Source organism: Nicotiana sylvestris, chromosome 4 (genome assembly GCF_000393655.2).
Source record: "Nicotiana sylvestris chromosome 4, ASM39365v2, whole genome shotgun sequence".
NCBI classification, from domain to species: Eukaryota; Viridiplantae; Streptophyta; class Magnoliopsida; order Solanales; family Solanaceae; genus Nicotiana; species Nicotiana sylvestris.
In genome coordinates this window covers 121,265,831-121,278,742 of record NC_091060.1, presented here as the reverse complement: position 1 = coordinate 121,278,742, position 12,912 = coordinate 121,265,831, and the positions used below count along the sequence as shown (strand labels likewise).

The window sequence follows — 12,912 nt, the reverse complement described above, 5'->3', positions numbered from 1 at the left end:
CGCCAGTATCAGGTTCATCTTCAGAGTCGCTAGATGAATCCCCCCATGCTGCAAGAGCATGTCTCATCATATTGTCAGCAAATCTTTTTCTTTTGAAGTCCTTAACAGGAACCGGGTTCATCTTATCTATTTTCGCATGATGGTTCTTGGAGAATTCTTGCTTCAAGAGAGGACAGTCTTTCATGACGTGTCCAGGCTTTCCACACTTGTAACAAAGATCACAGTTTCTTGGTCTGTTAGAGTTGTCCCTTTTTAGCATTTCTCCATTTCTTCTGACCATCTTTTGAAATCTTTTGGTTAGGTAATCCATGTCACTGTCTTCCTCACTTGAATCATTGTAATCAACTTTAAGTACGAGGTTCTTTTCCTTCTTTGGTTCTCTCTTTCACTGTTTATCTTTCTCTTCAACTCATAGGTCTTCAAGTTTCCGATCAGCTCTTCTATGGTCAGCTCTCGAAGTCCTTTGATTCAGTAATAGCATTCACTTTGCTTTCCCAAGAGCTAGGCAGAAAGCTGAGGATTTTCCTTACTAGCTTGTTTCTGGGAATAGTTTCATCAAGAGAGTGTAACTCATTTATGATGGAAGTAAATATCGTGTGCATATCATGAATGGATTCATCGTCCCTCATTTTGAAGAGTTCATACTCGGTAGTGAGCATATCAATCTTAGATTGTTTTACTTGTGTAGTTCCCTCATGAGCTGCTTGCAAAGCTTCCCATATCTCCCTGGCAGTGTCACAGGTGGAGATTCTATTGTACTCTTCAGTTCCTATTCCACATACTAGAATTTTCTTGGCACGAAAATTCTTCTCCGCAGCTTCTTGTCTACTTCAGTGTACTCTTAGCTGATTTTTGCCATTGAAAATGGAAGTTCCTCTAGTACCTTGGTTGGAACATAAGGACCATCACATATTATATCCCATAACTCACAATCCTCAGCTATGATAAAATCATGCATTCTCGTATTCTACCACCCATAGTATTTTCCATTGAACTTGGGTGGTCGGAATGTAGATTGACCTTCTTCCTAATTTGGTGGAGTAGACATGAGGATCCTTCCTAGGTGTTAGCCTAATAGGAGGAACTCTCTCTGATACCAATTGTTAGTTTGTATGAGTCCACTAAATAGTAGAGTACCTGGTCCTCTACAAGATTCTTCTGAGAATGCTAATAAAACAGTACGTAAATAAGGTAGAGGATTTTTACGTGGAAAAATCCCTTACAGGGGGATCAAAAAACCACGACCTACACCTGTAGGCTTTTAACTTCACTAACTTGTAAAGAACCTATTACAAGCCACTTTGCAATGACTCTATTTCAAAAGATTTACTCAACTAACTTGTGATACTCTTACCACAAGCTACTTTGTGATTTCCTAGTTACAAAGTCTTTTACTAACTTGTGATGCTCTCACCACAAGCCACTTTGTAACTCTACAATTACAAAGACTTTTGCTTATGACTAAATCTAGTCACAACATAAACTCAAGGAGTTTACGGATTTACAAGAGGATTCTGAATCAAACGCTTCTAGGTAAGTAGTAAAGGAGATACAATAAGTACAATCACAAAGTACAACTCAACTAGGACAACAACAAGCTATCTTTTAGGAACTGGTCCGTAGTTGCGTTCAACTTTGTTCTTCAAGCTTGTGAGGATTGATTTCTCTGTTTTGGCAGGAAGCTTGAATGAGAAACTGAAACCTTCAAGTGATGTTTTGTATAAATTCATTGTAGGTACACCTTGATTGCATCACTTGAAATGATATGAGAACTTTATTTGGTTAGAGAATGAGTGGGCGTTGCTGGAGACAATGCAGTGTGGCAGATTGGATGGATTTCCCTACACTTCTCGTCCTGCTACCGGTGGAGTGCCTTGCACTGTATCTCCAACTCTTTCTTCAGCTTCAGTGGTAGTAATTGGAGTACCAGGTTTCTCATGAGAAGTGGAAGAGGATGTTACATTGTCTTCACCTACCTCCTTCATCTGGCTCATCATATCAGCCTTGCCATTTAAAACATCAGATATTTCCCCAGGAACCAAAAGTGGTTCATTGTCTTGATCATCACTGTTTCTTTCCTTGCTAGAAGAGTGTGTCTCATTAAATATCACATGAACACTTTGTTCCATACATTGTGTCCTTTTGTTGTAGATTTTGTAGGCTTTTCTTTTAGAGGAATATCCCAGAAAGATTCCTTGTCATTCTCTTCATCATCATCAGACTGAGCCATCAATGCAAACAATGATCATATTCCTTTGCTTTATTTTCCACTGCCATCATAGAATTGTTTCCTGCATCTGCTTCCCCTTCTGATTCACTCGAGGAGTTTCTCCATGCAGCAAGAGCTTGCTTCACAACATTGTCAACTACACTTTTTCGGCTGAATCGTTTGTCAGGAACCGGGTTCCTTTTTGCTGCTTTGTCAGAGTTGTGTTTGTAATGCTCCTGTTTCAGAAGTGGGCAGTCTTTGATGAAATGCCTTGGCTTTCCGCACTTGTGACAGAGATCATAATTCCTTGGTTTACTTGAACTACCCCTATTTTGTATACCACCATTTCTTCAAACCATCTTTTGAAATCTTTTAGTGAGATAGGCCATACCACTATCTTCTTCACTTGAGTCATTGTTTTTAGCCTTGAGCGCCAGGTTTTTCTCCTTCTTTGGCTCTCTTCTTTCATTGTCTCTCTTTCTTTTCATCTCGTATGTCTTCAGATTTCCAATCAGCTCATCCATGGTTAGAGTTTGTAAATTTTTAGCTTCAGTTATGGCATTCACCTTCTCTCCCAAGAGCTAGGTAGAACACTGAGAACCTTCCTTACTAGCTTGTTTCTAAGAATAATGTCTCCAAGTGAATGAAGCTGATTTATGATAGATGTGAATCTAGTGTGCATATCTTGTATAGACTCATCATCTTTCATCCTGAAAAGCTCATACTCGGTGGTGAGCATGTCAATCTTGGTCTGTTTAACCTGAGTAGTTCTTTCATGTGCCGTTTGCAATGCTTCCCATATTTCCTTGGCATATTGACATGTTGAGATTCTATTGTACTCATCAGGTCCTACACTATATACCAAGATCTTCTTGGCACAAAAGTTCTTCTTAACAACTTTTATGTTAATATTGATGTATTCTTTTCTGGTTTTCGGCACCATCACTCCAGGTTCTCCAACCTTCTTCAGAGAAACATGTGGACCATCACAAATGACGTCCCACAACTCAGAGTCTTCTACTATTATAAAATTATGCATACGAGTCGTCCACCAGCCGTAATACTGACCATTGAATCTAGGAGGTCTGTAGGTTGATTGTCCTTCCTCAAAGTTAGGTGGAGCAGCCTTTGAGATCCTTTCTAGGTGTTAACCTTTTAGAAAGAACCTGCTCTGATACCAATTGATAGTTTATATGAGTCCACCAACTGTATAAAGACCTGGTCCTATATCAGTTCTCTCAGTGCTAACTACAGAAATAGTATGTAAATAAGACACATGATTTTTACGTGGAAAATCCCAACTCAAAGGAACAAAAACCACGACCTACACTGGTAGGATTTTAACTTCACTAACTTGTAACTGCACTATTGCAAGCCACTTTGTAATGACTCTATTACAAAGACTTCAATCACTCTAACTTGTAATATACTTATCACAAGCCACTTTGTCACTTACTAGTTACAAAGACTTCAACCTAAGACTAACTCTAGTCACAACACAAACTCAGATGGTTTATGATTTTGAGTTTCCTAAAACAAAGCTTCTAAAAAAGCAAGATAGGGGTTACAATGAAGAACAAAAAACAAGATTACAACTCAACTAAGGACACACATAGACTCATAGTGAAACTGGTCCGTAGTGGAGTTGTCTTCTTGTTCTTGACGCACTTGTGACTTTAATGCTGGATCAGATCTTCAATGTTTGAGAGAATATCACTAAATGCTCAAGTGAATATCTTGTTGCCTTACACCATGTTATTATACTTCAAAGGACATCCCAAGGATGATGTCTATTCTTGGTTGGTACACGCCTCTTCCCAATGGAGAGTGACTGCTGCACTGTTTCGTCACTATAGCATGCACAGTTGCAGGCAGTCACTTTCTGCAGTTACTTTCTAGCTGTAGAGTTGACTTGTACTTCTGTCAAGGAAACACCATGGGATCAGGTCCCTAAACTAGTTCTTGTGAATCCAAAGGCACACTGCCCAGATTATCTTGAGTCCATTGCTGAATGATTGTACCAGGCATGCATCAAGTCCTTTATCTGGTTCTATACAGAAAGTTTGTTAGATCATCAAAACATAAAACTAAGAGACCTTAAGCCCATCACTATATTTTTGACATGTCCTAAAGATGATCTGGTTCTATTTATAGTGGATACGAAGAGAGATATTCATCTCACTACTCTGTAAGAAAATTCGCTTTTGCTGGGAGCCTTGTTTCACACAATAGAAATCATGACAATTTTGGCTAATAGGTAGGAATCCTTTAAATAATTTTGGTATTTGTGATTTTAAGTTATAAGAACCGATCGTATAATATGTTTTTTATACTATTTGTGCATAGAACTTAAAGTCTTTACGTTTTGCTTTTCTTACCAATGTTACTAGAGTATAGTGAAAAAATGGGCATGATCTTTGTTATTCAGTAAGAAGCTTTTAGTAGTGTTTTTCTGTTTGGATATTAATGTAGCTAATGATCAAGAACAATAAAGAATGGATCTTTTTGGCTTCCATTTTCAGCTTTTAAGTGTATATTGATGCTTTTTAGGCAATGCCAAAGAAGCTTTTAGCATTTCTTAATCATTTCTATATACTTTAGTTGGTTAAAATGTAGATGGTGAATATTCAATAGATTGTAACATAAATTTGTATAATTATCATTTTTACCTTTAGGAGTGCTACACTTACTTGAACCTTGCATAAATGTGACATGCTTTGTGCACCAGACTATCTTTCTTCAACAAATACTAGTCTTATTTAAACAAAAAAAAACATTGTTCGAGTAAGAACATGCTGCTCTAAAAGAAACAAACTTAAAACTTCAAACAAGTACTCAAAATTAAGAAACTGATAAAGTTTATACTTCCAGGAAGTCATCAACCTGAACTGGAAGCTGAGTTTGAACAGCGTTGCATTCATCACCAACATGTTTTTTGACAAACATCACACTCGCGAATAAATTTTTCAAACTTTTTCCGCAATCCCTTACAATAAAAGCTTACCCGAATATGATGAAGTGTCTTATGAAGACATTCATGTGTGCTACTATGGAATTGTTCAATAATCGCCTTTAATAAAGGAGATTCCTCGTCAAGATAAATACGCCCTTTGAAATACAACACTCCATCTAGAAAACTCCATGAACCAATAGCTTCACCATCTTGTATTAAGCGAAACAAATGTTGAACGTTCGAGCTAGTCGAATGTTCTTTCTTTTTTGTTTCTAGCCACCCTGGAACTAGTAAAGTAATTGCCTTCAAATTACCATCAACTTCCGAATTTCTTAGAAAAAAATGCATCAGTCTCGATATTGTTTTTCCCTTTATTCTTGCATTTTACAACAAAGTCAAATCCCATGAGCTTAAATAACCAACGTTGATTGGCTGCAGTTGAAATTTTTTGAGTCCTTAATTGCTGGAGACTCTGATGATCCGTCCGAAAAATGAATTGCTTACCAAAAAGATTAGGCCTCGATCTTTAAACAGCTAAAACCAAGGCAAGGATTTCCTTGTCATAAGTGGAAAGCAACACATTTTGCCCATGTAAAGCTTCACTAAAGAAAGCAAATGGTCGATCTTGTTTCCTGAAGCATCACATTCAATTACAAATGTTTTTGAAAAATCCGGCAAAGCAAGAACAGGAGCTTGTCTCATTGCTTTCCTCAATTTGGTAAAAGCTTTTTCAGTAGTAGAAGTCAGCAAAAATCTATCATTTTTGAGCATTTGTGTAAGAGGATCAACTATGTGTCCATAGCGTTGAATGAATTTCTGTAATAGCCACAAAGTCCCAAAAACTCACTCATGGCTTTAGGAGTTGTTGGTTTTGGCCATTTGGTGATAGCTTTAATTTTTTCAGCATCCACTGCAACACTATTGCTAGATATAATATGGCCAAGGTACTTAACTGACCTCAAGCTAAAAAAACTTTTTTTTGGGTTGACAAACAACTTATGAGTTCGTATAAGTGAGAAGACAATTTCCAAATGCTTTAAATGATCTTCTGAACATCTACTATAAATTAGATTTTCGTCAAAGGAAACCAAAATAAATTTTCGGTGATGATATTTGAATACCTCGTTGATAAGAGAGTGGAAGGTAGATGAAGCATTTGTAATGCCGCCTAACATCACCAAGAATTCATAATGTCCTGCCTTCTCGATGCCAGATGGTTGAACTCTTATCCGGTGATCATTGCTTAAGCAAAGATTTAACTTTGAAAAAAGTTGTGCTTCGTGCAACTCATCTAGCAGTTCATCAATAATGGAAATGGAAAATTTGTCCTTAATCATGACTCAGTTTAAGGCACGATTATCAATACACTTCCTCATTTCCACAAGGCAGAGAAATGAAAAAAAAAAAAAAAAAGAGTGTAGATATATGGTATGGAAAAAGAAAATAATTTAATGTCCTTTTTCAATAATGTATTAGCCTTATTTATCTATCTATCTATATCTATCTATCTATATTATATCTATATTATATTAAAACTGGGAAGATCTTAAGTTAAAAGTTGAATTACAAAAATGCCCTTATAAATATATATATATATATATATACCTTAACTAATTTTTTTTTAATAAAAATACAACACCGATTAGCTTATTCTCAACTAGAAGAATTGACACGGTTGAGCACATTTGACTGTCATTGCATAGACGCGTACCTTAGCAGCACATATACGACACGAGTGTTGGAACAGAGAGTTTAAAAATTACTTTTGGTTTATTGGAAGTTTAATCATCAACAAAGGACATGCTATTCATTATTTCTATTCTTACGCGGAATTTAAGAAACCTAATTGCATCTTGAAATGAGGGACTTAGGAATATATTGACCAATCACATATCATTTAGAGCATGATTTATGACTCAAAAATTATTTTCTATACGGGAAACTATGCCAATGGGATGAATAAAGACAGAAATAACGACAAATTCTGGTTTTATATTCTTTTATCACTGTACTTATTTTAAATTTAATTTCTATCCTATGTGATTTATATAATTCAGTTTTTACAAAAATTAAAGTAGATACTAATTATGTGTTGATATCAAAAACAAAATTACATCCTGTGGTGATTGGGAGTAATATATGTTTAAGGTTTGTTTCGCTAAACATTTTACCAAATGACATTGTTTGTTGGTATACAATTTGGTTGCATGTATCAAATGTGTGAAAGTTATTTTCAAAGTTGTAAGACACGAGTTACAAATTTACACTATTATTTGAGATCATGAAAATGATATATTAAGTATGTATATTATTCTAAGTCAATAAAAATGTACGGTCATTCGTTTAATCAGAATAAGCAATTGAATTTTAATATGTTTCTGATTACAAAGGATTAGTTGAAAAATTATTGGAAAAGAAAATTATCAAATCCTACAAAGTGATAGAGGAGTTGAATACTTTTCGACGAAGGATAAAAGATGCATAAAGAAAAGGAAATTTTGAACAGAAAATAAAAGTACTCCAAAATAATCCTATACTGAGAGTTAATAATATAATAATTCAAGATTAAAATATGCTAAATGTAGACATATTTTAATATATTAATTGAACAAGAGTATAATAACTCTGGACAATATGTAGTATAAATCGTAGTTATTCTTTCAATAAAAGAATATAAAATCTCCTATTGAGTCTACGAGGAGTCAAAGATAAGTTAAAAAGAAGAAGAACCTAGATACTTAATTTTGCTGTTCTCTAGCAATAATTTTCTTGGTTGACGGAAGTGGAGAAGAGATACTTACTAATTAAAATATTTATTTTCTTGAATCTAGATGAGGACTCATAAGTCATTTAGTGAAGAAATAGCTTCAAGGATTAATTATGCATCCCAGAAATGAGAAGAAAGATATTAATTGATCAAATAAAATATAGAGAAGAATATCATTCTATGAATTTATTCAATCTCCAAAATAGTAGCATGTAAAATTTGATAATGGTGATATATCTACTATTCTTAAATATTAATTATTAGTTTTATATTTATTGACATGCTTTCTTAATAAAGTATTACAGGTATCAATGAATATAAAATTTACATATTTACATGATTCATTCATTTATGATAAGGTTATGGTTCTTATAATAAGATCCATTTGAGGAAAGATTTATCTGTGATTTGATATTTAGTTAGATGAATGAGATAACATGCTAAAAGGTTAACGACAATAATATATACGTTTGAAATACCTGATTTGCATTGCATTGCATTGTTTCAAGTTGAGCAGGACGAAGACGGAATACCTCGAGTGCAAATTTGGAGTTGAGCCGACGGAAGCGGGAGTTGAAGTGAGGCTTGACTCTCAAGTCATTCCCAAGAGGGGTAGTTTCAAGTACCTTGGATCGGTTATTCAGGGGATCGGGGAGATTGACGAGGATGTCACACACCGTATAGGGGTGGGGTGGATGAAGTGGAGGTTAGCGTCGGGAGTCTTGTGTGACAAGAAAGTGCCACCGTTACTAAAAGGTAAGTTTTATAGAGCAGTGGTTAGGCCTGCCATGTTATATGGAACTGAATGTTGGCCGGTAAAGAACTCACACATCCAGAAGATGAAAGTAGCAGAGATGAGGATGTTGAGGTGGATGTGCGGGCATACAAGGATGGATAAGATTAGGAATGAAGATATTCGAGAGAAGGTGGGTGTGGCCCCCATGGAGGACAAGATGCGGGAAGTAAGACTCAGATGGTTCGGGCACATTCAGAGGAGGAGCACTGATGCACCGGTGAGGAGGTGTGAGCGACTGGCTGTAGTGGGCACGCGGAGAGGTAGAGGGCGATCTAAGAAGTATTGGGGAGAGGTGATCAGACAGGACATGACGCGACTTAGGATTACTGAGGACACTGCCCTTAACAGGGAAGTATGGAGGTCAAGCATTAAGGTTGTAGATTAGGGGAAAGTTGTGAATATTTCTACAGCACAATAGAGTGAGACTAGCCAATTAGGAGTTAGACTAAGAATGTCATTGGTTGTCTATTGATGCAGGGCTTTACCTGCTAGTTTTACTATACCAGCCATCTATTTCGTATAGTGTATTTCATATATCTTATATTGCTGTTATTTTATTATGCATTTTTATGGTACTAATATATCGGCTCCTGTTGCTTTTTTGAGCCGATGGTCTCCTGGAAACAGCCTCTCTACCCTTCGGGGTAGGGGTAAGGTCTGCGTACATATTACCCTCCCCAGACCCCACTTGTGGGATTTTACTGGGTTGTTGTTGTTGTTGTTGTTGCTATTGCTTCTCTGACTTATAAGACTATTCGCAATTAGATTCAACTAATCTTGTGATATACCATAGAAAACCAAAGTGTATCTTTATATATATATATATATATATATATATATATATATATATATATATGTGTGTGTGTGTGTGTGTGTGTAGAAATGGCATATGTAACGATCTGTAAAGGATTTGATAATAATATCAACATATAATTTCTTCATCTGAAATGAAGCATATCCTTTCAAATTCGTCCAAAAGTACATTATGTTTTTGCATGATGATAGATAAATCACATGGTCAAATAATCCTTGATATTGAACTGTATCTATCACAACTTGTTTTATCATATGGCCAACTTTATGTTGCTCTTTCTAGAGGGAGCCAATATCCACAACAAGACATCATGATAGAGTAAATATAATTGATAAAAACAATATACACCATTAGATTAGATACACTTCATTACATATTTGTACCTCATAAAATGGAAAAAAAATTAAAAGTTTCTAATTAAACTATAATAGTTCATCTTTGGAAGTTTAGAGGATATCCTATCATCTTAAAATAAATAAATAAATCACAGACGATCCACATTGATCATTCTCTAAAACTTGCACTTTATTATTTCATGTATAATTATTTACTCAAAACTTTATTTTAATAATATTAATATTATTTTATAAAACATGTACTATGCAACTCAGCGTACACGTGCAACGCACGTTTCGAGAAACTAGTACTATATTAAAAGTGGGAAGTCCTTAAGTTAAAAGTCAAATTACTTTTTTACCCTTTTTATCTTCAGACCCTATTTAATTACCAAAAAGAAAAACGAAAAAAACCTATAAAGCACGTAAGAAACGGTGGCAACTTTTGGTTTTGAAGAAACTATTTCAGTGTGGAAGAAGCAATATGAAATGTTATGAACCAATAATTCTCTCTATTTCATTGGCTAGAAACATAGTTTCACTCTTCGCTGTACAAATGAATTGAAGAGGCACTTCTTGACCATACATTGGTGTAGCAAAGTAAGGATTATATATTTGACAAGAACATTGTTTGGTGGAACCGTTGCTTCACTTGTATGAATAAGGTCCTCTTCGTCGAGTTTGATGTTGCTAACTCACATGACTTACCATTAAATTGAACTTCCTCACTACATATATGTTATTACAGTGACAAAGATATTCGTTTATTTCAGTTAACTCGTGAATGGACTCGCCGTATCCTGGAGTTAATCGTTCAAATATCTTTTCTTTTTCAATGAGAATTTGATTGGCATTCTCCATAATATCTTGCACAGAAAGGTGGTGATTCTATATAGAGGTTCCAAAACTTTCATAAGTACTATTGGATATTTAGATGAATGTCTAAATCTATACAAAAGTGAGATATTGACCAAGGAAGTTGGAGAATCTAATTTCTGCCATAAAAAAAAGTTCAAATAGGAATAGGACGCAAAGCCCTTATGGACCTCAACATATGGATTATTGTATAGTCAAAGAGATGACATCTTAAATTTAAAGTGAACAAGAAGAATGCGACAAAATCGGGTTCTATTTCTTCTCTTTTTTACTTATTTTTAATCATCCTCCATTATTTGTAATTTTAAAGAAATGAAATACATGTTAGGATAGTAGATATCTCATATATGTTGTCTTCGATCTACTGAGGATATATTGTACGTCATTGATCGCATACTCATTCTAAAGGTATAAAGATAAAGTTGTGTGGTCATGGTGTTGTGTGATGTTGTCGGTGCTTTGAAATACCTATGACAATTCCAATGGCTAGAATGTTGCCATTGGCCTGGCTTGAAAATTAAATGAATTCGATCTTATAAACAGAGATAAAATATGGTGTCAATCTCTGTGTCATGAAATGTTTTCGCAAAAATGAAGAATATAGCTGTCTAAATAATTTTTTCAATAATTCATTTCATAGCGTGCAAAAGTATAATAGTACTATTGAATAAAAAGAAGAAGAAAACGGCTATAACTTCTCATAGCTTGTGAGAGGGATGATTTATGGTGCTAATCCAATGTGCGATATTGATCTTGAGATTCATGCTACATATAGGGATGACATTTATAGTATGCTTAGCTCGCAGCCGAAATAAAAAAAATCAAAAAGCTATCATAACTATGTTAAAAGGATCATGATTATTTCAAATTGAGGGATGATAAATATTTTTTTCGGAAGAATCATATCTATACTTGAAACTTGATTTATTATTTTGGGATCATGAGATTAAATAATATTTATACTTTTATATTATTCTAAAATTGATGACATTTTTGTGAATTTGGTGTCTCTTGAGAGAGAAGCACAATCTATTCCACCTTTTGTCCTAATTTATGCGATGCACATTTTATATATAGAAATAATATTACAAAAATAAATCTTTCTTTTTTAAATTTCGTGCCCAGTTAAAGTGCATCACGTATATTATGAAGGAAAGAATCATATTTAGCATTATACTTGAATTTAATGTTTGTGTATAGGATTTATATTATAGGTTAAAAATGAGCCACCGTATTCGTCTTGCCACTGCTACAAGAGAGTAAATATTAATAATTCACTTTTTTTGTCAAATATTGATAAGAAAAGCGAGAACATGAAGAAGTTTAATTATTCAAAACGTACATGAACTTGAAGATATTGATGCGACGTAATTGAGGAACCATATAAATCAGCCATGGTATTATTGAAGAGGACTAACAATTACTATACGACAATCCACGCTTATCCTTACATGTGATGACCCGACCCGTCGTCTCGTGAGTTACCGTCTAGTTTTCCCCATTTTTTATTTCTTTATGCTTCATTATCAGTGTTGGGTGTGAACGAGTTTATTTGGATTGGTTTTAGTAGGAAATGAGACACTTAGTCTCTTTAAGGAAGGTTTATTTTGGAAAAGTCAACCGGACGTTGACTTATGTGTTAGAGGGCTCGGATTTGAATCCCGATGCTTCGGGGTATGATTTGTGACTTAGGAGTGTGATCAGAAGTAATTTTGGAGGTCCGGTGTAGAATTCGGCTTGAATTGGCGAAGTTAGTATTTTGGCGAATTCCGGTTGATAGGTGAGATTTTGCTCTGAGGGTCGGAATAGAATTTCGAGAGTTGATGTAGCTTCGTTATGTCATTTGTGATGTGTGTGCAAAATTTCAGGTCATTCGGACGTGGTTTGGTTGGGTTTTTGATCGAATGCGTGTTTTGGAAGTTTTAAAAGAACTTTGGCTGGATTCGATGTAATTCGATGATTTTAGTGTTAGTTGAGGTGTTTTGCTGATTGGAGCAAGTTTGGATGATTTTCTAAAATTCCCTAAAGATGAATTTTAAATATTTGAAAGCCAATCCGATGTCTGATTTTGGTAAAATTTGTATGGTTGGACTCGTGGTTGGATGGGGGTTCATATTCCGTGACTTTTGTCGTATTCCGAGACCTGGGCCCCATGGGCAAAT

The 12,912-nt window shown here is 35.0% G+C and overlaps 1 protein-coding gene across 1 annotated transcript; it reads right to left on the bottom strand.

Moving 5' to 3' along the window:
* Positions 1–2,771: 2,771 nt before the first annotated feature.
* Positions 2,772–3,248, bottom strand: LOC138890087 (uncharacterized). The gene has a single exon (XM_070173438.1). The coding sequence runs from the start codon at positions 3,246–3,248 to the stop codon at positions 2,772–2,774; it is 477 nt and encodes a 158-aa protein (XP_070029539.1).
* Between the last annotated feature and the right edge of the window lie 9,664 nt (positions 3,249–12,912).